Source organism: Amblyomma americanum, chromosome 10 (genome assembly GCF_052857255.1).
Source record: "Amblyomma americanum isolate KBUSLIRL-KWMA chromosome 10, ASM5285725v1, whole genome shotgun sequence".
Lineage (NCBI taxonomy): Eukaryota > Metazoa > Arthropoda > Arachnida > Ixodida > Ixodidae > Amblyomma > Amblyomma americanum.
Window position 1 is genome coordinate 62,892,405 of NC_135506.1, and position 23,374 is coordinate 62,915,778.

Below are 23,374 nucleotides of genomic sequence, written 5' to 3' on the forward strand. Positions count from 1 at the left end.
TTCTTTTTTTTTTTCAAGTTCAAGTTTATTGTCAGTGAATACAATGCATCCGAGTATGTATTACAGAAAGAGGTCCCGAAGAAGGAAGCTGTAGTGGGAACTCTTTTGAGAAAGTAGATGCACTTGTAAACATGAGCAATGCAAGGAATAAACATCAATTAGAACGAAAGAGCAAAAAATAACCGGAATACTAATTACTAAACTTCAATACAGCAGCAGGGAAAACATTTAAACGCAGCCATAATAACCCAGGAAGAAAATAACACATAATGATGTTCCTTGTCAGATAAAAAAAGAAATTTCGATAAAAAATAAAGAACGTAACGACCGTTTGAATGAAGTAAGAGACAGCGAGCATTTAACAGTGGAAGGTTGGCTGTTTCAGTGGTTAATTGCTGCAAATCCAACTGTCTGTTTACTGTAGTTAGTACGTACTTGTGGTAGTAGAGAGTTGTTGTGTAGAAAAAATCGCGTGATATTGGGAATATTTAGGATAGTTCCACCGATAATAAAAAAAGATATTACTATTAAATACGGATTGAAACGCAGTGATTGCTTAGTTAAATTTGATTAGCAAATTGATCGGAAGAATATGGAGTTCATTAAAAAGTGGAGTCACATGAGCAATATAATGACTATTTCTGATGAATCTGACGGCTTGTTTGTGTGCGTGTTCTAGAGAAGATAGATGAGTCTGACACGTAAGACCCCATGAAATAATATAGTAATTGATATGACTGTGGATAAAGGCAAAATAAAACGTGATTATAGTTGGGGTGCTGAACTAGTTACGTGCTTTTAGAATAATCCGTAGGCACTATGGAGACTTTTATTTAATTTGTTTAATGGGAGCAGTAAACTTCAAAAATGTGTCAGGCTCTACTCCGAGGAATGTATGCAATGATCACTGGAATGAATTTCTTGAGAGTTGATGAAAAGTGCACTTACGTTGTCTCGATACTCGTTTCGCGGACTGAAAGCCATGTACGTCGTCCTGGAAGGATTAACTATCAGTTTATTATTTTGGCACCATACGTTTAAATTAGCTATGTCTTGGTTAAGTTGGTCGGTTAATAGTTTGATGTTATTATGAGAGGTAAACGCAATAGTGCCATCTGCGTACAAATGATGCTGTGATGACAGTGAAAGGCATGAAGGTAATTGATTAATGTATAATAAAAACAAAAGAGAACCGAGTATGGAGCCTTGAGGAACACCTGTATTAACGATGTTTGTCTCGGAATGAACTGATTAATGGCCACTATTTGCCCTCGGTTCAGTAAATATCTTCTGAGTGATTCTAAGGCGGGGCCGCTTACCCCGTATGAAGAAAGTTTGCTGAAAAGAACGTCGATGATAAATGCTATCGAATGCTTCTGCGAAGTCAATAAAGACGGATCCAACAGCTCACAAGGCCGGACGTGTTTGTTACAGCTCGCACTCTAATGATAAGGCCGCCTTAAGGCTTCGTGCTGACGCCAACAGTACCTTGACCATTTCGTGTTTTCGCGTTGTTTGCGTAGGCCCCAACAGCGTAGCATAGACAATCTGTCAAGAGCTCCACGAGATTAGGAGGAGCCAGGCATTGCTGCGCAGGAATTGTTGACATTTTTATCTTGGGTCGTATTCAGAGAGATTTGCAACTTGGAGATGGTATGTGTTGCATATCGCTCCATTAAGTGGTTGCGGGCCTTTCTGGCTTTGCAACTTGTTTACTTCTTTTTAAATCGATGCACCTAACTCGTGGGCTATGAAGTCCGTCGCAGTGAGAAACCTGGATCAATTTCTGCTATCCGAGATTTTTAAGATGCACTGAATCCTAAGCCGACGAACATTTCGTCATTCGATCTTTATGGAAATGTCGGCTCCGTCGCAGACGAGTTACAGCCGAGTAACCTTTACTCGGCAGCCAGAACACCGTACTATGGCGGCGAATGATGGTTTTTTCTTTTAGTGTAACGCAGAATCATTCGGTCAAAAGTTAGCTGCAAGGTTCCTGAACCGCATATTTCGGCGAGTGTGCTGCTTTTCATCATTATTAGATTTTATTTCACCTATCCAATAGTTTGCTAAACAGGAATAGCCGGAGATCATTGGTAGAGGCCTTTGTCCTAACATGAGCTCATCTGGCATGATCGTTATGATGATGGTGATGATGAATCCTCATTGATAGAACGTTAGGTGATCGTGTGCAACACGTGACCCATTACGTATGTCCTGGCAGTCAAATGGATCAGCGGGTGGTGTATTTTTTAGCTTTCCTGATGACTGGTTCGTTTTGTCCTCATTTCTTTTGACTGCAAGCCAGCCAAAGGTGGCACTTCATAAGCCATCCTGATGTCATAACAAGTTATAACGAATTGAAGAATGCGAAGAAACGAAAAAACGAGCTTGACAGGAGCGCCTCTAGGCCTCGTTAAGTGAACCGTTATTTTGTTTGCTAAGTTTTTAGTTTTTTTTAGTTGCTGTCTTTGCGCATAGTTGGAGCGAATGGTGATGGGGTTCTATATATACAACGGTACCTCTGACCGATTCGCATTGTGAGACGTGAGAAGTGAAGGCGCTCACAAGCGTTTATTCTAAAAAAAAATTAGCCTGTCTCGGGAGTCGAAATCGGAGCGGATACGTGGTACGCTTAGACGCTCACGAGGACTTGCTCGTTGTCAATCTTCTCATCTCTGGTGTTTCTTTGCAAAAAAAAAAATGACACGTACTTATGGCGGGGACTGGCCACATAGACGGCAATTGAATACCACGCACACGCAAAGAGGTAGAAACTGACTCTGAGCCTTTTAGCCTGAGGCCGCAGAGGCCGCATTGTTTGCGTACTAGGAATATCTGCGCCAAGATCTATGTGGTTGTCTAATTCCATGATCGCCATTGGCACAGCGGGAGCGGGAGCTACGCGTAAGTCGTACGTGATGCTAAAAAATGGCGCCCATGACGTCAAGTGCAAGCCATCCAAAAGCACTTAATGCCTCAATGAAGTGTTATCGGCTCAAAACGACCACCGAGCTGCATTGCTGTGTTATCAGCTGATAGTGCGAAGCGACACTTGTGAAGGTGAAAGGCTAGCATTCTTGCTTTCAAAAGCGATTGTGAAAGCAGTCGATGGGTGGCACAATTGTCCGTGTGCGCCCACACTCTAAGCCCGGAAAGGCTAAAAGAGGAGAGTAACTGCTTTGCTACTCGTTTCAGTCACATAAAAAAACAAAAACAGGCAATACATTCTGAGATATAATTCGCATAAGAACCGCCGCAACAGTCAGTTTTCGCACAAACTAACTGTACGTTGGCCAAGTGCTACGATTAGTTCAACACCAAGAACCAAGCGCAAACGTTAGTCCTAGTTCAGAGACCAAGAGATGCTGTTAGTGCCATTCCATCCCATTTGGCGTATGCTTTGGCGAAACTTGCAAACTTCTGCACGAAGATACGTATAATGCTCGCAGTTATGTAAGATTCATCGATAACCCCTTACACTGCCAATTTGGTTTTTGTATGCAACTTTGAACACGCTGGCAGAGTAGAAAAAAATGGGCAAGCCAATAAAACAAAACGCATCAGGAACAAATAAGCAGTGCCGCTGCCGAGTAGAGATATCGTCGAGAACCCTTTTAGCGCCTACCAAGAGCAAACAGCCGTCACAGCCTGTTCGATGGCGTATTGACATCATGTGAGCCATAGAGAAATTTCTCTCTTTTGTTCCGCAGATGGACTCTGTAAGCTGATTGCGTTGTGAGGCAACGTTCTTACGACATTTGTTCCGCAAACGTTGTGGAAGGGTCGATAAGAGACGATTTTCGATCTGTTTCGTAGGAAGGCACAGTGTTTTTCACGAACTGATAGCGACGAGGATGTCTTTGCGAAATAATTGCTGGAAATATTCTTTATTTTACAAAAATAACTGCTAAGATAACAAGTGCGCAAACACGGTATTCATCGTGAAGCTTTTGAGACTTGTTAGCAGAGCCAACATTGGTTACATTGCTGTTATCGCCTGATCACAGCACGGATTATTGCAGTTTTTAGTTATAAGTAAATAAATTGTGCGCTTTAATGTCCCAATGCGATACATGGGCTATGATGATGTGGGACGCCGTAGTGGACACCTACAACAATTCCTTTAGACAGTCTACAAACTCTTCATAGACTTCTGTCTATAAAGTCTACGGACTTTGTATAGAAAATCTCTAGAGCAGAGTCTACAGGTAATACAAATCCTATAGACAGTCAGTCTACGGACAATATATATATATATATTTATGGCCATTCACTTTTATTCGACTTTCGTCTATAGACAGTCTATAGACTATGAATAGACAAAAAGAAATATCTATCACGGTTGCACATAAGAGGGGACAGCGTTAGAAATTATATCGAATTATTCGCCCATCAGGAACAACCGCTTTATCAAACCGTGCCGTCTGCGCGCGGTGTCATGTCGGGACGGTATCAGAAAAACAGCCGAGATACATTGTTCTTCAGAGAACAGTCTTGCTGCGTTAAGGACGAGACAACGAACGCCGCACAATAAGCCCATTGCTTCGCTGGCAGCAAGCTGGCGATTCAGCTCCTTTCGATTGTCCCCCTGAACTGATAGAGAAACAATATTTCTCACGCCCGAGCCAGGCTTAGCTATACACTATGAATTCAGATAAGTGGCGATGACGATGGTGTATTCGCAATAACCCTGCGAGGCTACGATATAGGGCTGTCGGTTTTCTCTTTTTTTTGTTTTTTAAAGCATAAGCGAAACAAACCAGTTGCACGACATCTGGTGGCCGCTTGAAAATGAGGAATAAGAAAAGTGAACAAATTTTAAAAGTTCACGAAAATCCAAAAAAAATGCACGCAAGGACAATCTGTCTCGTTGTCTTGCTCGTATGGTTCACGTCCTAACAGTGGGGAGGCACCTGTTGAGCGTTTTCGCTGATCTAGATCATGGGAGAACGACTTTGCACACGCCGCAAAAGTACGAAAGTTTACACTTTATTAGCGTGCAATAGACCAATACATCTAAGGTATGAGTAAGAATAATTCTTCGCTCTTTTATAACCAATTATCCTCCGAACGCGTGGTACTTTATAACCTTTTTTGGTCTTAGATGCAGAAGTGAAAAATAAGTTTAGAAATTTAGCGCGTACCGATTGTTCCCGTTTATAATATCCGTGCGTGTACGTGCACAATCATTCACTCCAAGGGGTGAGCGCTAGCCACTCCCTAGACTTGATTTGAAAGTGCCAATTGCGGTTAGGTTCGAATCTACTGGCCTCCGTGTCACCTAGTGACCAAGCCACTAAGCCAACGCAGCTGTTGAAGCCCTACAATGTACGAAGCATTGTTTCCTTGGCCGCAAGAGCTTCGGGAACAATAGGAGCACTACAGAAGTCAGCCATGTTTAGTGCTTCTGCCATGTTGTCTGCAAATATATCCTGTGCTGTCCTGAAGAACACCGCAGTCAGGCCGGAATGGAACACAGAGCCTTTGAACAAATCAAAATATTGTATCCGTCTACTTAGGGCTGGAGTGTAAAACTAGCCCGGTTCATTTTTATTTACTTAATTATTACAAGTATCTGCAGCGCCCATGAGGCATTATTTCAGGGGGTTAACAACGTATAATATCACACGCAAAGATATTGGGAACAAGTCAGCAAGGTAACACAACATAAGCAAACGAGAAGAAATGAATTCACTACAAGTTAATATCAACTAGAACAAAAGGGACATCAAGTTAACATTTTAACAACTGCTTGAAAACTTAATGCGCAAACCACTTCATTAGGAAGATTATTCAGTGAAGAACTGTGTTAGGGAAAATCAACACTATTATACATTATTACGGCATAGATAAATCTTCATCTTTTTTGTGTTGTCTACTCTCTCTGGTCTGTAATGTGGCCGCTTTAAATAAGTGCTTTTATTAATACCGGTCTAGAAAAAGTAAAAGGGTCTACAAAAAAGTGCATGTTCATAAACCGCGGTTGCATAGGAATATCTCGCTCCGAAGTAGGAAATTTCGGCTTATGCGTGTTTGCGTTTCATTCCGTCTTAACGGTGTATGTGTCACGAGATGCGTGTCTGGGTACAGGTTGCTCCGTCACTACCTGATTAAACGGGCGTACATATAGAGCAAACGCCTCTTCCCGCCTTGCTAACCATGTGCGAAGCGCCCTCCCACACTAGAGCATTTCTGGGGAAGAATACGCCGCAGTCATATGCCGCTGCCACATGCTTCCGCGTTATCCAGCAGTGCAAATCCAAGTCGGCCTTGGCACGTTAACGAACCCCAGGTGGTCGAAATTTCCGGAGCCCTTCACTACGGTGTCTTTCATAGCCTGAGTCGCTTTGGGACGTTAAACCCCCATAAACCATAAACCAAGTCGGCCTTGACGATAAAGGTCGTTATGGCTGAGGAATTGGTAAATATTTGAGGGTTGCACTTTTAAGGCTGGTTTTTTAGGTTTCAATTCTAAGGCTGGCCTTTGGTGATTGGCCTTTCAACGTCGTACGTTGATGTTGGAGTTAGAACGTGGTCTTAGAACGTTGGCCTTAGAATGACCATAGAATGTTGGCCTCTCAAGGTTGTTCTTTGAAGGTAACTCGCTAATGTGCCATCTGAAACCAAGTGATCGATCCACGAGGCTGAAGAGCGTGCTCACTTGGTGAGTGAGTGGTGTTAGGTTAGTCAAAAGGGGAGTGTACTAGCTATTGGGCTTGCTTTTTACTCAGGTACAGTACGAAAAATCCCGGTGCTTTTTTCCCCTCCATCAAGCACTTAGAACCATTCCGTGAGTGGTCTGTCTCTGTGTACACTGCTGACGCTTGTGACATCGTAATCGTCGGTCACAAGGCCACATAGTTCCAGCCGATAGCTCTTTCGCAACATACCTTCCACTCACAATACGTTCGAACAATCGACGACGCGTCGCATTTATCTCGATGTTACTCGCGTAAACTAGATATAGCGTATTTGCGTCAAGTGCGGCGCAGTAGATAAGCCCGAACGATCAATCAGCGTGGTTTCGCCAGCCTTCTACTCGAAAGATCAGACTAAAAGGATGGGTCGATATCGCTAATCTGTCGAGCGGCATAGACTCATTTTGTAAACTTTGCAGTGGTGCATGCTAGGCCCCATGCGTCATTGGCTGCCCATGCCGCCGCCGCGCAGCAGCCACTAACAACTTTTATCGCGAGCCTACAATGCTGTAATAGATACGAAGTGGTTTGGAGGTTTTAGTTTTCCTAGTCGAAATCAAGAGGAAGAAACGGGCTTGGGCAGGATATGTATTGTGAAGACAAGATAACCGCTCGTCCTTAAGGGTAACGGAGTGGATTCCAAGAGAAGGCAAGCGTAGCAGGGGGCGGCAGAAGGTTCGGTGGGCGGAGGAGATTAAGAAGTTCGCAGGCATAGGGTGGGCGCAGCTGGCAAAGGACCGGGTTAATTGGAGAGATATAGGAGAGGCCTTTGCCCTGCAGTGGGTGTAGTCAGGCTGATGATGATGATGATGATGGAGGTTTGATGTCCCAGAGCGACTGAAGCTATGAGGGGGCCGTAGTGAAGGGCGCCGGTAATTTCGACCACCTGGGGCTCTTTAACGGGCAGTGAGATCGCGCAGTACGCGGACCTCTACAATTTTGCCTCCATCGAAATTCGACCGCCGCGGCCGGGATCAAACCCACGTCTTTCGGGTCAGCAGCCGAGCGCCATAACCACTGAGCCACCGCGGCGGGCCCTGGTTTGGAGGTGCTTCCTCTTGGGCGGACAGTTTCATAAGCAGGCGCATTTTTTTCCTGTGTGGCTTTTTGTCTTCATGTGGCTCCGATCTATGTACACATACGAAGGCGTGGATTGTCCAAAAATAGAGAGCTCCGTAAGTCGGCGCCAATATTGTGTTTGTGCATGCTTTCTTTCTCCTACGCCTGCCCTCCTTTCTACCATAAGCTGTCTGCCGTAGTCATGGAATTCCCAAAGCTTTCCCTCTCCGTTTTCTTCCTTTCACCCTCCTCCAAGCACATCGGCATTATGCACGGGAGCCGGCGGTTTGGCGGTCACACCCCTGTTCTCCGCATATCTCGGTCTTTAAGAAGACAGAAGTGACACAAAAGAGACCCTTGGTCCTTTTCACTGCGCAATCCTAAACGCATGGGGTAGTGGGGCAATGGACGCTGGTACTGCTTCTTTATTGGGGCGTATTTGCGGGACAGTTTCAAGTTTTATCCAGTACCCGTTTAGCCATGTTGTAAACACGTGCATACGACACACTGACCCTTGTTTCTTTGCTCTCGCGGACCGCTGAAATTAGGCCACTTGAGACACCTTACCGATCCTTGTGCTCTGGTTTTTCGCTGACAACGCTGCGATTTGGACCGTGCGTAGTACAGCGATGATAGCATTGTTTTATCCGCCCAGTGCTGCTTATAACCTATTTCTGAGGAGTAAATGGCTCAAGTGTGAAGATTCCTGAAGAGGGAAAGAAGGAAAATAGAGCATACAGTGAGATAGTCCGAGCTGAGCATGAGATGATAAGGAGTAAAAAGTTGCAACGGTGTTCACGTAATCTGACACGAGATTCGGCGTCAGCTGTGTTTTAAGATGTACGTGGATGAAAGATTGCTACAAAAGGACGAGCTACGGGAGAATTCAGTTGAGAGTTTGCTTAATGCTAAGGATAACAGTTAAATGTTCCATGGGGCCACTTTATAGATTAGTCGACACATTGGTCATATGGGGGCTATGTCTTACCTGGGTCAGGCCTAGCTGGATAGCAATGTTCTTGACTAGTGGAGGGGTGAGGGCAGCTTTCAGTTACGATATCCTGTAATTAAAGATCCCCAGATGGTCGAAATTATTCCGGATACCTCCACTACGGCACCTCTTTTTTACTTTCTTCTCTCAGTTCCTCCTTTATCCCTCCCCTTACGGCGCGGTTCAGGTGCCCGCCAAGATGCGAGACACATACTGCGCCAATTCCTTTACTGAAAACCAATTTTGAAAGCCAATTTTTCAATAACGATGTTTGTCCCCAAAAGAGTCCTTGATGCGATCATTGTACCCGCCGTGGTGGCTCAGTGGTTAAGGCGCTCGGCTATTGATCAGTAGTACTCGGGTTCGAACCCGGTTGCGGCGGCTGCGCTTCGGGGGGGCGAAATGCTAAGGCGCCCATGTGCTGTGCGATATCAGTGCACGTTAAGATCCCCAGGTGGTCGAAATCATTCCGGAGCCCTCCACTACCGTACCCCTTTCTTCCTTTCTTCTCTGAGTCTCTTCTTAATCCCTTCCCTAATGGCGTGGTTCAGGCGCCCACTGATATGTGAGACAGGTACTGCGACATTTCCTTTCCCCAAAACCAATTTTCATGCGATCATTGTAACAAAATTTCAGCACGTAACTTGGTGGCTGTGGACGGGAGGCATACGGAGCAAAGTTCGACGTGAAACGTGTACATGTTCGTGAATGATGAACTATGCCGTAGATTACTGTTTTTGTTCAGTGTACATACTAAAAAAAATAGCGGGCTGGTTGTCCGAGTGATGGCTGAACATGGGCTGATCTTAACTTGTTGGTTTTATCCTTTATGCTGCAACTGCAATCTTGCAGGTTGTATTTATTAAAGACTAATCCAGCTTTTAAAATTTCCCGAAGTGCATCAGGAGCAGGTTTTGTACTCTGGATTAGCCCCATAATCAGTATCGTCAAGTGAAATGTACACCCAGTGAAGGCACGGTCGACATGAAAACCATTGTCTTTGTTAATGAGGTGGCAAAGAATAAAAACAAAATGTACAGTAGGGACGATGAGACGAAAGGGCGCAGAGTGACTGGTAAAGTGCAACAGACAATAAAAAAGTTTACAGTGTAACTTATAAAAAATGAAGGGTACAGCGTAACCTGTAAATTAACCATCAAAATGTTTTATTGATGTATATCGGCTACGGAGTTATAAGGTACTTTTTACCTTTCAGGAAAAAGGGGCGCACAAAATGCGAAAATGTATATCTTTAGCAAGGTTTATGGTTTATTGGGGTTTAACGTCCCAAAGCGACTCAGGCTTTGAGAGACGCCGTAGTGAAGGGCTCCGGAAATTTCGACCAACTGGGGTTCTTTAATGTGCACTGACATCGAACAGTACATGGGCCTCTAGAATTTCGCCTTCATCGAAATTCGACCACCGCGGCCGGGATCAAGCCCGCGTCTTTCGGGCCAGCAGCCGAGCTCCATAACCACTCGGCCACCGCGGCGGCTCTTTAGTAAGGGTCACAAGTGTGTACCTTCACTCAGTCGTCTATGTGAGCATGACTGTGAAGCTCCGCCTTGGGAAAAGGAGTTTGCTGCGTTCCTTATTCCAGCATGTGCGTGAAGAACTGTGTCGCAGTGCCAATGTTATGCGCAATGCAATTGGGGAATTACAAAGATATAGAGTTAAGCGCGAATATAACAGTGCTAAAAGACGCCTTTCAAAAACAGTTCTGCTTATCCAATAGATTATTAGGAACGTACGGCTCTTGATTATTAAATTAGGGGTATACACGCAAGGCGAGTTTTTCGCATTGTAAGCGTAAATGCACGCCTGGATTATCAGAGTAAGTTTCCACATCCTCTTGTCGATGCACAGCGTGACGGCGGCTCTACTCAAAAGACACTCGGGACTGGAATGGTAAGAACGCGGCGATGATAGTGGGTTCTTAGCAAGCGACACGGTCAGTCTGGTGTCACCTGACCGCTTATCCAAGATAAGCACAGTGCGTGCTTATCTGAGCCTTTGTGCGGGCACATATTCTTTATCGCACCTGTTCAGATTGATGCGGAGGTGGCCCTGTATGTCGTAGTCTTACCTACGTGATACAGGGCGTTTGACGTCTTACTACTGGGCTTTCCGTTTGACGTCTTAGTGGCTTGGTTAAATGTGTAGGGGAATTCCCCAAAGTGGAGTAGATTTGTAATAACGGAGACATAAGAACCAGTACGTCAGACAAATCCTCAAAGCAGATGCCCTCAGGAAAGTAGGCTCGTATTGTGTTAGTTTATGCTTCTTACTCTTGTCATGCAAAGCAAATTCATTTTTTATCAAGACTACTGGAATGACGTCGCCATTTCCGTGCGCAACGTCATGATGCCAATAACGCCTCTATGCGGCAGCGTTAAAATTTAATGGAGCGCTGGTTCTTATCCGCATTTATCCTTTTCAACTTCTCCTCGGACTACCATTCATTCTCGAATGTCTCACCTTTTTCACTCTCACATCCTTTCCACCCACACCAACCCCTAGGGAAATTCAAATACCCTTCTAATTCCGCTGAGCTCTACTTGCAGTGACTCTGTTCTGATGTCAGTCACCAAAACTCTCCCTCTGTATGCCTATGTCAAGTTGGAGCATTATCTTTTGCAGTGGCCAGTGGCACTGTTCATCCCACTACATAACATACACCTCCACCCTTCTGGAGCACAATGCTTCATCATCATCGTCATCAGCCTGACTACACCCACTGCTGGGCAAGGGCCTCTCCCATGTCTCTCCAATTAACCCTATCCTTTGCCAGCTGTACCCACCATATAATCCTGCAAACTTCTTAATCTAATCCGCCTACCTAACCTTCTGCCGCCCCCTGCTACGCTTACTTTCTCTTGGAATCCACTCTGTTACCCTTAAGGACCAGCGGTTATCTTGCCTTCGCATTACATGTCCTGCCCAAGCCCATTTATTCCTCTCGATTTCGACTAGGATGTCACTAACCCACGTTTGTTCCCTCACCCACTCTGCCCGGTTCCGGTCTCTTAACGTTACACCTATCATTTTTCTTTCCATGGCTCGCTGCGTTGTCCTTAACTTAACCTGAGCCCTTTTCGTTAGCCTCCACATTTCTGCCCCGTAGGTGAGTGCCGGTAAGATACAGCTGTTGTACAGTTTTCACTTGAGGGATATTGGTAAACTGCTATTCATGCTTGCTTCGGCTCAGTTTGAGGACGAGCCAGCCTTGGTGCTCCAGGGTATGAACACTGTCAACACTTAATCTGTGCTTCCTCAATAAAGCGAATTCTCTCTCTTCTTTTGTGTACGCAGAATTCGGGGTCTCTGACGCTAACTCCGGTGCACCTGAACGGCTACGATGGGGCCGCTGCGCATCCCCCTCCGGCCGCGGTGAAGCCGGAGCAGAAGCCACCCCAGGACGAGGAAGAGGAGGACGAGGACCCCTTCGGTCCTCCGCCGACCCTCAGGGAGCGCTCGGCGTCGATCACGTCGCGGGGCAACTGGGGCAGCCGCTGGGAGTTCCTACTCTCCTGCGTCGGCCTCTCCGTGGGCATCGGCAACGTCTGGCGCTTTCCCTACCTGGCCTACCAGAATGGAGGAGGTGCGTTGCCAGTTGTAAACCGCGGTTAGCCTGCTGGAGCAGGGCTTAACTTGAAGAATCGGTGAATACAAACAAAACTTTCTCGCAGACTGATAGCTCAGCGTGCTCTCATGTCCAACATTCTTGGACCAAAATTTTGAATATTGCACTATTGCAAGCTACTGTCGTGGATATTGATCGCAATGGCCCATTCTTCTAATGCGTAGCAAAATCTTTCTTTTTAAGCTTTTACACCGCTCGCATCGAGCAGACGGTGCCAGAGAAAACCAACGGGAAACATTTTTGAAGATAACAAAAATGGTAATAGCAAAAAGAAATGCAGGCCTCTTGACGGGAGATCTGGAGATATATTCACTGTTACATTGAAATGTTACAATACATTATAAAACAGTTCTTGCTGAAAACTGCTTTTGCCCAAAATTCTTGGTTATGGGAGAGACGGCTCCACCTTCGGCCTCATACGTCGTCGCCAAAAAAATGTTGAAATTGTGTATTTGTAGTTAAACGGGTTTTCTTCAAATATTGCCGCAGATAAGTTTGTCGACATGCGTAATCTCGACTTGATGTTTCTGTGCTCGTTTATTTGCAGTGGTGTACTACTTTGTCCGTATTTTCAGCAGCGCTAACTGTTATTGCGAAGGTTCCCGGTCAAAGCGTGTTGGTCGCCGTCGTAAAAAGCAGCGAAACGTGACCCAGAGGACGGGAGTCCAGCACGGGCATCCCGCACGGGATTTCACCTCACAGAGGCGCGCACATGACCCGTGCCTTTCGCCTTTTGCTAAATTTTACAAAACAAGGAGCGCTTCGACGTTAGTATTTGTATTCATTTCGCCTCCTTACAACAGAGAGTGAGGGAGGGCTGATGGCAAGGATTCAGCACGAGCATCCCGCACAGGCTGAATCTTTGTGCGCGTAATAGTTATCGCTTTCCAGCTAGCGTTGATTTGCTACAATACAATACTGTGCAGCTTAGGTTAATGAATGTTAGAACCATTAAGGCGATAGTAGATAGTTTTTTTTTAAACGCGGACCAATCTTGTCCCCAATTCTAACTTTAGGCTTTTGTGTGAGTTGCCAGTTGCCCCCCAAAACGGTGTGCGTTCCCTTGCTGCCTCACCCCTCGAAGTGGCTGCGCCATGTGCACTTTCGACAAAGAACACGCCTGCGTGCCACCCTAGTGCATATAGCAGTGCCAAGTCCGGCCGCCATTTTACCAGATACTGTCAGCACGGTGAACGGATGGACCTTACCTAAATAATTTAAGTAGCGATCACATCTGCCTTGTACTATTTTTAAACTTCCAGTTCTAATTTCGGGTATTAGCCATTTAACGCCGTTTTCTTCCTATGTTCCAAGCTGGAACCAGCAGCTGTAGCATCGCCTAGCGGCAGGAGGGAGGCACTACGGAGCCAGACACGCTAACCCCGTTAAAGGATATGGAAGTTTGGCATAGCAGAACTGCAACCCATTTTTTTTATTGCGCAAATATGCCCTTCGACATAAGAGGGTTATAGGCACAAGTGCAGGCCGGTGTCTGCTATGAATGCCATCAAGGCCCGGTATTGGGGCCCATGGGTCCAGATTCGAGTGTTCGGAGGTCGGCTGGGGTGGTAACCCTGAATGCCGAGGTGTCGCTTGCGTGGCTCCCGATGTCCGGGGCAAATTGGCATAAAGTGATGCAACGTCGCCTCTGCAGCAGAAGCGGGGCAGAAGGAGCCGTACAAAAACGAGGCCTGTGATGCCTAGGAGGCACTGACCACAGGCGTCAGCGCAGCATCCACCCGGATTGTCCGGAACGCCACATCCTCACGGCGAGTTAAACTACCGGCAAGGTTGGACCTATGCGGTGGAAATAAAGCACACGTGGAGCGGCGGAGAAATTCTTTTATGTAATACGGCGTATCCTGCAGATAATTTCAGTAGAGGAAGCCGGTGCAGCACTTGCAGCGGATGGGACGCAATGTCCGCTTCCCAGAGATATTGCGCATTGCGTCGAGCCCGTACATACAACTCAGACAGGGCATGGATACGATTACACCATGGAGCACACATCTACAACAATCGGCGACCAATTTTAGAAATTACGGGAGCCGCTTCTAATCTTTTAAGGTATCCTCGAGTATTTTTGTGTTGTCTGTGGACACAGGTATGTCGAATTTTTCTTTTGATTCGTTAGACACTGATTAACGCAATCATAGTTTTTTGTTCTCTACCGTGGAATGTGTGGAGCCGTTTACGCCAACTGCTGAAAATATTATGCTCCTATCGTATCTTCAGCCTAGAAGCATCGGGGCCAGGCCGCTGTACCGACTGCAAATGACGAATCCTCGGCCTAGAAAGAGTCACTTAACGGCAGACACTGAATTCCCTCCTTGTACGATGCGTAGGTGGCGCGGATTTCCCCTGTCTCACCTATTGCAGAACGACGACGAGGTCAAATAACAAACGACTCACGCCTATGTGTGCGTTTCGCGCCTTAGATTGCGTGCCTTTGGGCGTTACTCAGACTGCTCCGTGTTCTTCTTGGCACGTGCAGAAATGAAGGGGGTCGACTTGGCACACCCGGGCAGCGTTCTTTTCTTTGTATATTTTGGGAATTCGCCTCGAGGAGAAAGGGCGGCCAGCGGTTTGAGCGATGCCAAGGTTGTGCGCAGCTGGAGTTCTCAGCCGCTTTAGCGGCGATGATTTATCGCCGACGTTTCTACTGGAGTTGCACGAGCGGCATGCAGTATGCAAGCGCATGCACGTGTTAGTGCTGGTAGTCGTACGCGCATTCATTACTGAGCCACATTGCTGCGCATGCTAAAGGATCCCGGGATTCCAGGAATTGCGCGGATTCACGGACGCAGTTAAAAGGGCCGGAGGTGTGACGCGTGAGTGCTTGGAGAATCTAAGAAAAAAAGCGCGCAGCGCTGTACTGCAGGGTGCAGTGTACCAGATGTACTGCGGCGTTACTAGGAACCAAAGAAACGAACGACAGAGTGTCCGTTGATTGCTGTACGAAACTACTAAGTTAATGCATGCGTCTTCCTCACCTTATAACCTTCTCCTCTTCGCTTTGCTCAGCCAGGCTGAGCTGGAGTTGCTACTGCGCCTTTCCTTTCCTCGTAAGCTCCCAAAACTTACCGCTATTTCCTCTCTTCGTAACACTCTCCCCACAGCACTGACACGATCGAAGATTTTTTTATTTTGTTTTTAAGGCTTTCCAGGAGGTCGAAATTATTCCGGGGCTCTTCACTGCGGAACCTCTGGCCGCCTTGGTGGCTCAGTGGTTATGACGCTCAGCTGCTGGCCCGAAAGATGCGGGTTCGATCCCGGCCGCGGCGGTCGAATTTCGATGGAGGCGAAATTCTAGAGGCCCGTGTGCTGTGCGATGTCAGTGCACGGTAAAGAATCTCAGGCGGTCGAAATTTACGGAACCCTCCACTACGGCGTCCCTCATAGCCTCGCTTTGGTACTTTAAAACCCCATAAACAACAAACCACTATGTCCAGTTTTTTCTTCTTGCGCTCCCACCTTCTTCCCTTTCGTTGTGACATGGTTGAGCTGTCCAACGAGGAGTGAGAAAGTTGCAGAGCCTCTCATTTCATCAAAACTATTTTTTTTTTGCGAACGCAAGGACGCGGTGACCCTACAGCGCTGACCTCAAGCGCATTCCTGTAATAATATAAGTAAACAAGGGTGGCGCCGCCATACCATCGCATAGTAAACAGCGAAGAATGGCAAGAGTTCCGAGGTCGAGCAACCTACGACCGCAGTGAGCACATGGCTATGAGGCCACGAAGTGATCGCTGAGTTTTGTACTAAAGGGACCTATAAAGGAACTACACTGTCGCTAGCTGGCTCACGAATCCCAGTTACCGAAGCCATTTCACCGACGTACGCGTATATGACCACTCTCCGGCTGAGGCCACGTCGGGCCTGTTGCAAGTACTCAAGCAGCACAGGTAATGGGCCCAATGGTTGGAACAGGGATGGTTTCACTTTGTTCCGTCGTAGGACCGGCCTTTGCCAATACATTTCCAATATTGGGCAGATAACCTGTGCTGCTCGGGTAGCAGCAGTAGTTCGATTTTTGTGGCGCAGAGAAAACACACGCCACAGTGCGCCAAAAACAAAGTTTTACTTTCCACTCCCGCGTGTTCGCTAAGGGGGACGCCTCAATCATTAACTGCCTTTGGTCGCAATGATGCACGACTGAGAGCCTATATTTACTATAGTCGATTGAATGAATTAACGAAACCTTTATTACAAGGGAGGGATGGCTTTCAGCCGGTGTTGGGGAGTTGGGAGGAATGCAGCAGCAGCTTCTTGTCAGTCGTTTTCAGAGCCCTCAGAGCTGCGCGTACTAAGTCAGTCTACCTCTCCTACAATACTCGAAGCAGGCCGCTCTCACTACTGTATGTAGTGATGGCGTGTTGTGCTGCGGTGCTTGACCGTATTTAGTGTGCTTAGGTGGTCGTGTCGTTATGCGGTATGCGCGAAATTTTGTGTCTCTGGAAGGGCGACGAGTGCGGGAGCCTTCCGCTATTCTTGGCATCCCTTCTCAATATTGTGCCCTCTGCTAGTTCCTGACCACGTGACACAACATCGACTATGAGGACCAGACTTCGTGTCGCTCGGAATGTTCCGAGCGGCGAGGCATTAATAATTAATAATAATTGTTTTTTTGGGGGAAAGGAAATGGCGCAGTATCTGTCTCATATATCGTTGGACACCTGAACCGCGCCGTAAGGGAAGGGATAAGGAGGGAGTGAAAGAAGAAAGGAAGAATGAGGTGCCGTAGTGGAGGGCTCCGGAATAATTTCGACCACCTGGGGATCTTTAACGTGCACTGACATCGCACAGCACACGGGCGGCTTAGCGTTTTTCCTCCATAAAAACGCAGCCGCCGCGGTTGGGTTCGGACCCGGGAACTCCGGATCAGTAGTCGAGCGCCCTAACCACTGAGCCACCGCGGCGGGGCATTCGAGTCGGATAATGGTGTAGATCGCACTGAACGAGACGTGACTCTTGGCTGATGCTGGCAACGCTCGTAGCAGCGGTAGTAGCAATACAATGCTGAAGAATCTCTCTCTCGCTTCGTCTATTAGGCCACACAGTTTCTCAAACATTAGTTCCTGAAAACTTCCTAGAGGAGAACGTGGCGCCACCGTCTATGCAAGTTTCTTAAACAGCCCTTCCTTATCCACGGGAATGCAGGGAAGACAAGGTTTCATATTCAGCTTGGCTATTATGCTGTGTCGGAAACGAAAATTTGAGCGTAACAATACTTTTAACGAGGCGAACTTCAAATAAATGCTTTTGCTAATTTCCGTACGAACCTAAGAAGAAACATTCAGTTGTGCTAGATTTGTTTGAAAAAGTTACTGAAACGCAAATAAATAAATTAAAATTAATAAAATTAGGGAAACAAATTAAAACAATTTAGTCTCCCGATAGAGGAGAGCATCTCAGCTACGGTGACTACAGATCTACAGCCACAGTATCTTGGCGCAGCCAGGAATCTGCAGCAGAAGCCACGTTTCCGGATCCACCATAGAAAAATCGAATGCGAAACCACATATTCCGGCATTTCCGTGGCTGATTAAGTGCTTTTTAACAAACTCGCATAAGACACTAGCGCAACTTTTGCCTCCAGGTATTTCTGACAAACTAAACTCTACTTATCAGGCGACAATCGCATCGCGTGCTGGCGGACGCAATGCGGTTACCGGCTGCGAGGCGTTACACAAACAAGCGCGTCGGGTTCAGTCACCCTCGGTCCCCTCGCCGGACGCCGAACTGGGTCGGCGAGACCCCGCGTTGCTTCAGCAGTGGGCCTCCGTGAGCACGCGGGGAATTCCCGGGACAGCCACTCTCTCTTTTTCCCTTTCTCTTCCGAAAGCCATCCACTGCACGTGTTTCACTTTCTCACGCCTGCCGTCCCCTGCAGAGGCTTGCTTTCCTCCTCCTCGCTACAACCCTGCTCTAGGGGTGAGGAGACCCACTCATGCAAAAGGCCGAGTTGTGTCGTACCGAGGAGGGGCCTCTTAGCCTCGCACTTTGAGCGGTGGAATGGCACGCGAGAGTCGCATTCGGAAGGTGGGTACTCAGAAGCGCCTGTGCTAAGTAGCCTCAGGAACTCTGCAGCGCATTAGCATATCAGTTGGCTCAACCCTTTTCTACGGCTTCTGTCCGTCTTACCTTCCCAGTGGCACAAGGCAAAGAGCTCGATTGCGAGAACCATGAACAGTATGGGGCTGCGGTTGCATTGAAGAAAGAATTCACGTTAATGGTTTTCGGATCATACTTGTTCACATAAAAAAGATGTCGATCAGCCCTGCTGAAGTAAACAAATAGTGTGCAGGTTCACTTCAGTGTCTCTGCTGCAAACAGTGTGGAATCCAGTTGCAAAACGAGTCGTTAAATTAACAGACGTTTACCATTACAGCACTTGTCTCAACTTGAACCATTAGCCACATCGTAGGGAAGAGTGCCTATGAATTTCGGCCATCTAGTGCTCTTTAATGCCTCTCTAAATCACAGTACATAGATGTACTTGCGATCCGCCTTAATGATAATATGACCGACAGAATTGGCCGTTATAACCTGCGGATTGCCGGGTACGTTCAAGGCAGTAGTGCAAAAAAAAAAAAAGATATCTGACTCCCTTTTGGGGTAAAAATTGAAAGCGATACTTACTAATTTTCGTATTATAAGGTCGCGGGTTCGATCCACCGGCTGCGGCGGCCGCGATGCAGGCAAAATGCAAAAACACATGCGTGCCGTACGATGTCAATGCACGCTAAAGAACGCCAGGTGGTCGAACTTCATGCCCCATATGCCGCGTACCATACATACCAAAGAGCAGATATTTACACCCCTTTTCATGATAGCACTCACTGCAGTCGTCACCTGTTTCACTTGGGCACACAGGAAACGTTCTCGTGCTCGCCTCTCTCCCTGGCCCGCCTAAATAGTAGCGGGACTCGTTGGCAGGTGACCGCGAGCTTCTGGTGACTACCGACGCCGACTGGGATTTAAATTTTTTGCTCTTCACTCAGTGCTTACTGAAAGCATCTTTGCCTACTTGTAGGCAGGCCTGCTGTGAAACCATTTGTGGCGGGTGTCAACTCGACATTCGCTGATGGCGTTCTTCTCGGTGATGTCGACGTGTTTATTCACCAAATGCCCGGTGCTTAGGTGTTGAGCTGTAGCTTTATATGGACACTTTTGTAATCGGGAACTTCTCGCAAGTTATGCCTCTGCCTTTTGGCCAACGAAACACAGCGCTACGTTTTGTTAATTAAAACTCCTGCCATGTAACCCGGATAGAGTAGGTAATGCAGCCGTCGTTCTAAAAATGGGCATATTTGAAAAGGTACCTGGCGCATAGCGTCCATTTATGGTGTTGAGAAGCGACCCTGACATGTAACCGGCCACTTTTTACAGAATATCGAGGCTGTTGTTATATTCACTCTATGCTGCTTGTCTACAATGGATATCTTCCGTGTCTTTTATCGCTGCCCGCAGGCGCCTTCCTCATCCCGTACCTCATCATGCTTGCATTGGCCGGCAAGCCCATGTATTTCCTGGAACTCGCCTTCGGACAGTTCGCCGGTCAGGGACCACTCACCATCTGGGCCTGTGCGCCCATCTGCAAAGGTATACACAGACGCTCTGCTGCACGCGCGGCAATGTGACACCTTTGAACTTTGAACCATGTTTGCGTTTGCGAGACACGGTAATCATGTTTAGCTCTGGTCGAAAGGAGACGCACCTGGCTCCTTTCAAGACTCTACGTCACGCCCTTCTTCCAGTGATCGGATTACGTATCGGGAAAAGATGTGGGGCTATTGCAGTCTGAATCACTAATGGTGTTCTCAAAGCCTGAAATATGGTCACGGGATCTCTGAGGTGCTGCAAGCTGGCCATTCGAGTCTGATCGTGGTTAAAATTTAAATGCCTAAGAAAGAGAGGCCGAACGTAGTTGCTCAAACAAGAAAGGGGAATGCTAATTAGGCAGCCAAAATACGGCTTTGCTCAACGTCGTTGCGTCTTGGGCTTAATCGTTGCAAGATAAGCCGTATTGCCACTGCTCGCTGCATGTTTACTCCTTCTACTAAACACAATAAAAAATTGCAAGATAACACCGTAAGATGCGTTATTTGCGACGACGTTCGCGCTAATGAAACGATACAGGGGAATGAATCATTCTAAGATCATGCAGTAGTCTTATCAGACTGAATTTGCTGATGCACATATTTGGCTGCAATTCTGGAACAGTGCACAAGCGGAAGCATTCCTCAAGCGGCTACATTGACTATCGCTTTTTAATAACTACGCGTTCCTGGCACACATTTTGCTTAGTATTTCCGTTGTTCACTATCATATACCAAAACTTGCTTAGATTCTGGGTACCTATTATGAATTTCGATAAAATATTTTGTTAGATTCCACATATGCTCACAGCAAATGTTTCCGTCTAGATGACTTTGTGGTTCGATTGCTGTGTCCACATAATGCAGTGAATGAGGCATAGAGCATGATGATATTCATTTACGACTTCCTGCATAATCTCTTAGTAGATAACAAGAAAATGGAAAGCATATCTTACTTTGAAGACTTCGTGCCCTGGCAAGATAGATATGAACGGGCCAAAAGAAATTAATCTCCATGCAACCTGGCTCCCACGATCTTTTACGTCAGTCCTTTAAAAGTGATGACGTCACTCGTTGGTCTTTTCCTAGCGCCTTACTCGCAAAGATGATGCGTTGACGGGACGTCAGATGGTTGTGAGCAGACGTCACTGCCAGCTGTGTAAATCTCAGCGCCACATGAAATGACGGCGTACTATTTTTGTTTGATTTTACTGAAGCAGTTTGTTCAGAATACCGGCAATCACTGGTTGCATTGTTGACGACATGCCGCTGAACTGCTCGAAGACAGCGAAAGGATGAAGCTCTACATTTTGTTGTTGCATCTGTACTCTTTTAATGTGTCATAGGCTTTTATCTCTCTGCATGTGTTGTGACAGTGTGTTCGCGTTCGCAGGTGTGGGCTTCGCCATGGTGTGCGTGTCCATGGTGGTGGCGGTGTACTACAACGTCATCATGGCCTACACCATCTACTACACCGCGTCCACGTTCCAATCACAAGTGCCGTGGGCCCGGTGCGACCCGCTCTGGGCAAATTCCACGCCCTGCTTCGTGCGATCCCAGAACGTAAGCAAGCGCCGCTTATAAATCTCTCGCTCTTAACCTATGTTGATTGGTTAATCGTTTACCTTGGCTCGCATTGAGAAGTTTGTCTGTGGTTTAAAATTACTTTGTTTCGTTTGCTTGCACCTAGTTTAACGCAGATTTATTCTCTTCGATGCTCAACACCCAACCGCATGCGCAATTTTATTTTGGCAAGGTTGTGCAAAAATCGTCGTCTATTATTTATAGGCAGCGCCTCCATGCTGTCGCAACATACACCTTATAGTAAAAGCTCTTTAGCCAGTTTCCGACAATGTTCTCAGATCGGACAACTGTTAACGAGCTGGTCGTTGACCACTGTTGGTGACAATTACACAGCGTTTTCAATAGACTTCTTCATAGGCAGGTTATGTGGATATGACGTCTACAATTTTCGTGGCAAAACGTGCATATTCAGCTAAAGGGGTTAACTCAGACTGCCTTTACATAATACATCAATATAGAACCTGCGTATAAAACTTCATATGGAACCTAGACTACTAACTCCGAGATCAACACCGACCGTGCTAGACGGGATTATACTGGCAGAGAAAAGACAATTCGTTGTAAAATTTGTTCTCATTATAAGTTGTTACTTTTTGCTTTAACTAACAAATCGACCAGAGCAAGACAAGAAACACGTAAGGAAAATTATTCACTCGTTAATTCGAAACAGAATTTCTTGCCGTCATTGAGCTAGTTGTGAACGAGAGTACTGTTTTGTTTCTGCATTTTAACAAGCAAGGTGACTGTCACTGTGGTGCTTATCCGCCAAAGTGTCATATTAGCCTGCTACCTGGCTCTAATGCTTTTGTTTCTCTCTCGCAGACGTCGGAGATTAACCTCAACGAAACGAAGCCGTCCAGTCAGGTCTACTGGGAGTAAGTATTGCGGCAGTTCTCATTATCTGGAGCGGTGATGCTCCCATCCGATAAGTGTGCATACAATAATCCATGAGTGAATGATATGCAGCACTCGATGAGTGAGTGGCCGGGTGATTGGGCAGTGAGCGGGTACTTGTGCTCGTGTGTGAGTGTCATGGAATGAATAATGTGGCTAATAGTATGCAGGTTGCCGCTTAGCGAATTAAGTTCTAGGATAACTTGGTGGGTCCTCTGGTCTTCCTGACCAGTTCCTTGGCATCACAGAGCGTTCTAGGCGCCTAGAATTTCAACTGCAAAAGTTTAGAAGAGAAGTCTGACGATGCAATGCAGGCACTGTCAAAAAGGGCTGTTAGTAGTAAAGACCATATGTTGTGTCTTGCTTCAATGAAAAACCAGCTTACAAAAGCGGTTCATCGTAAATCCCTCCTGCCCTGCGTGCTTTCAGTAAGGCGATATGACGCCTTCCCAGAGTTCACTACTTTCCTGCGCGAAAAGTGGCTAAAACTCATTCGGCAACAACCTGTCTTCAACCTCATAATCATCAGCATCTGTCTATGCTGTTGGTCGTCTATATTTTACTGATTTGTCAGTAAACAATCAATTGAACAATCAATAAAAGTGTAAATAAAGAGATTCATTGATTAAAGTGCATGTAAGAGACTAGTTGTTGGTCTATTACAGTAATGCATACTCAGGTCAGTCGCAAAAAGCTCAAGATTTACTCTCAAAACAGCATGTACAAGGCATGAATTGCAGTGCGTAAACTATTAGCCTGAGCGCACTAAAATATGAAGCTCAGTAAATCAATATAGACAATAAACATCAGCAAACAATTTCTTGCAATTGATAGGTTCACAACATAAGCGCGCAAAAAAACAAGTACAAATAAAACAACATCATGTACTCGGTACTATGCG

General features: G+C 46.4%; 1 protein-coding gene across 2 annotated transcripts in view; it reads left to right on the forward strand.

Moving 5' to 3' along the window:
• Positions 1-23,374, forward strand: part of LOC144107539 (sodium- and chloride-dependent glycine transporter 2-like) — a 107,412-nt gene that overhangs the window by 70,817 nt on the left and 13,221 nt on the right. For both annotated transcript variants that reach the window (XM_077640595.1, XM_077640594.1), the window contains exons 2-5: positions 12,064-12,352; positions 19,868-19,999; positions 21,389-21,558; positions 22,402-22,454. In XM_077640595.1, the coding sequence (XP_077496721.1) occupies positions 12,064-12,352; positions 19,868-19,999; positions 21,389-21,558; positions 22,402-22,454 (644 nt within the window). The remainder of the gene's footprint in view (positions 1-12,063; positions 12,353-19,867; positions 20,000-21,388; positions 21,559-22,401; positions 22,455-23,374) is intronic.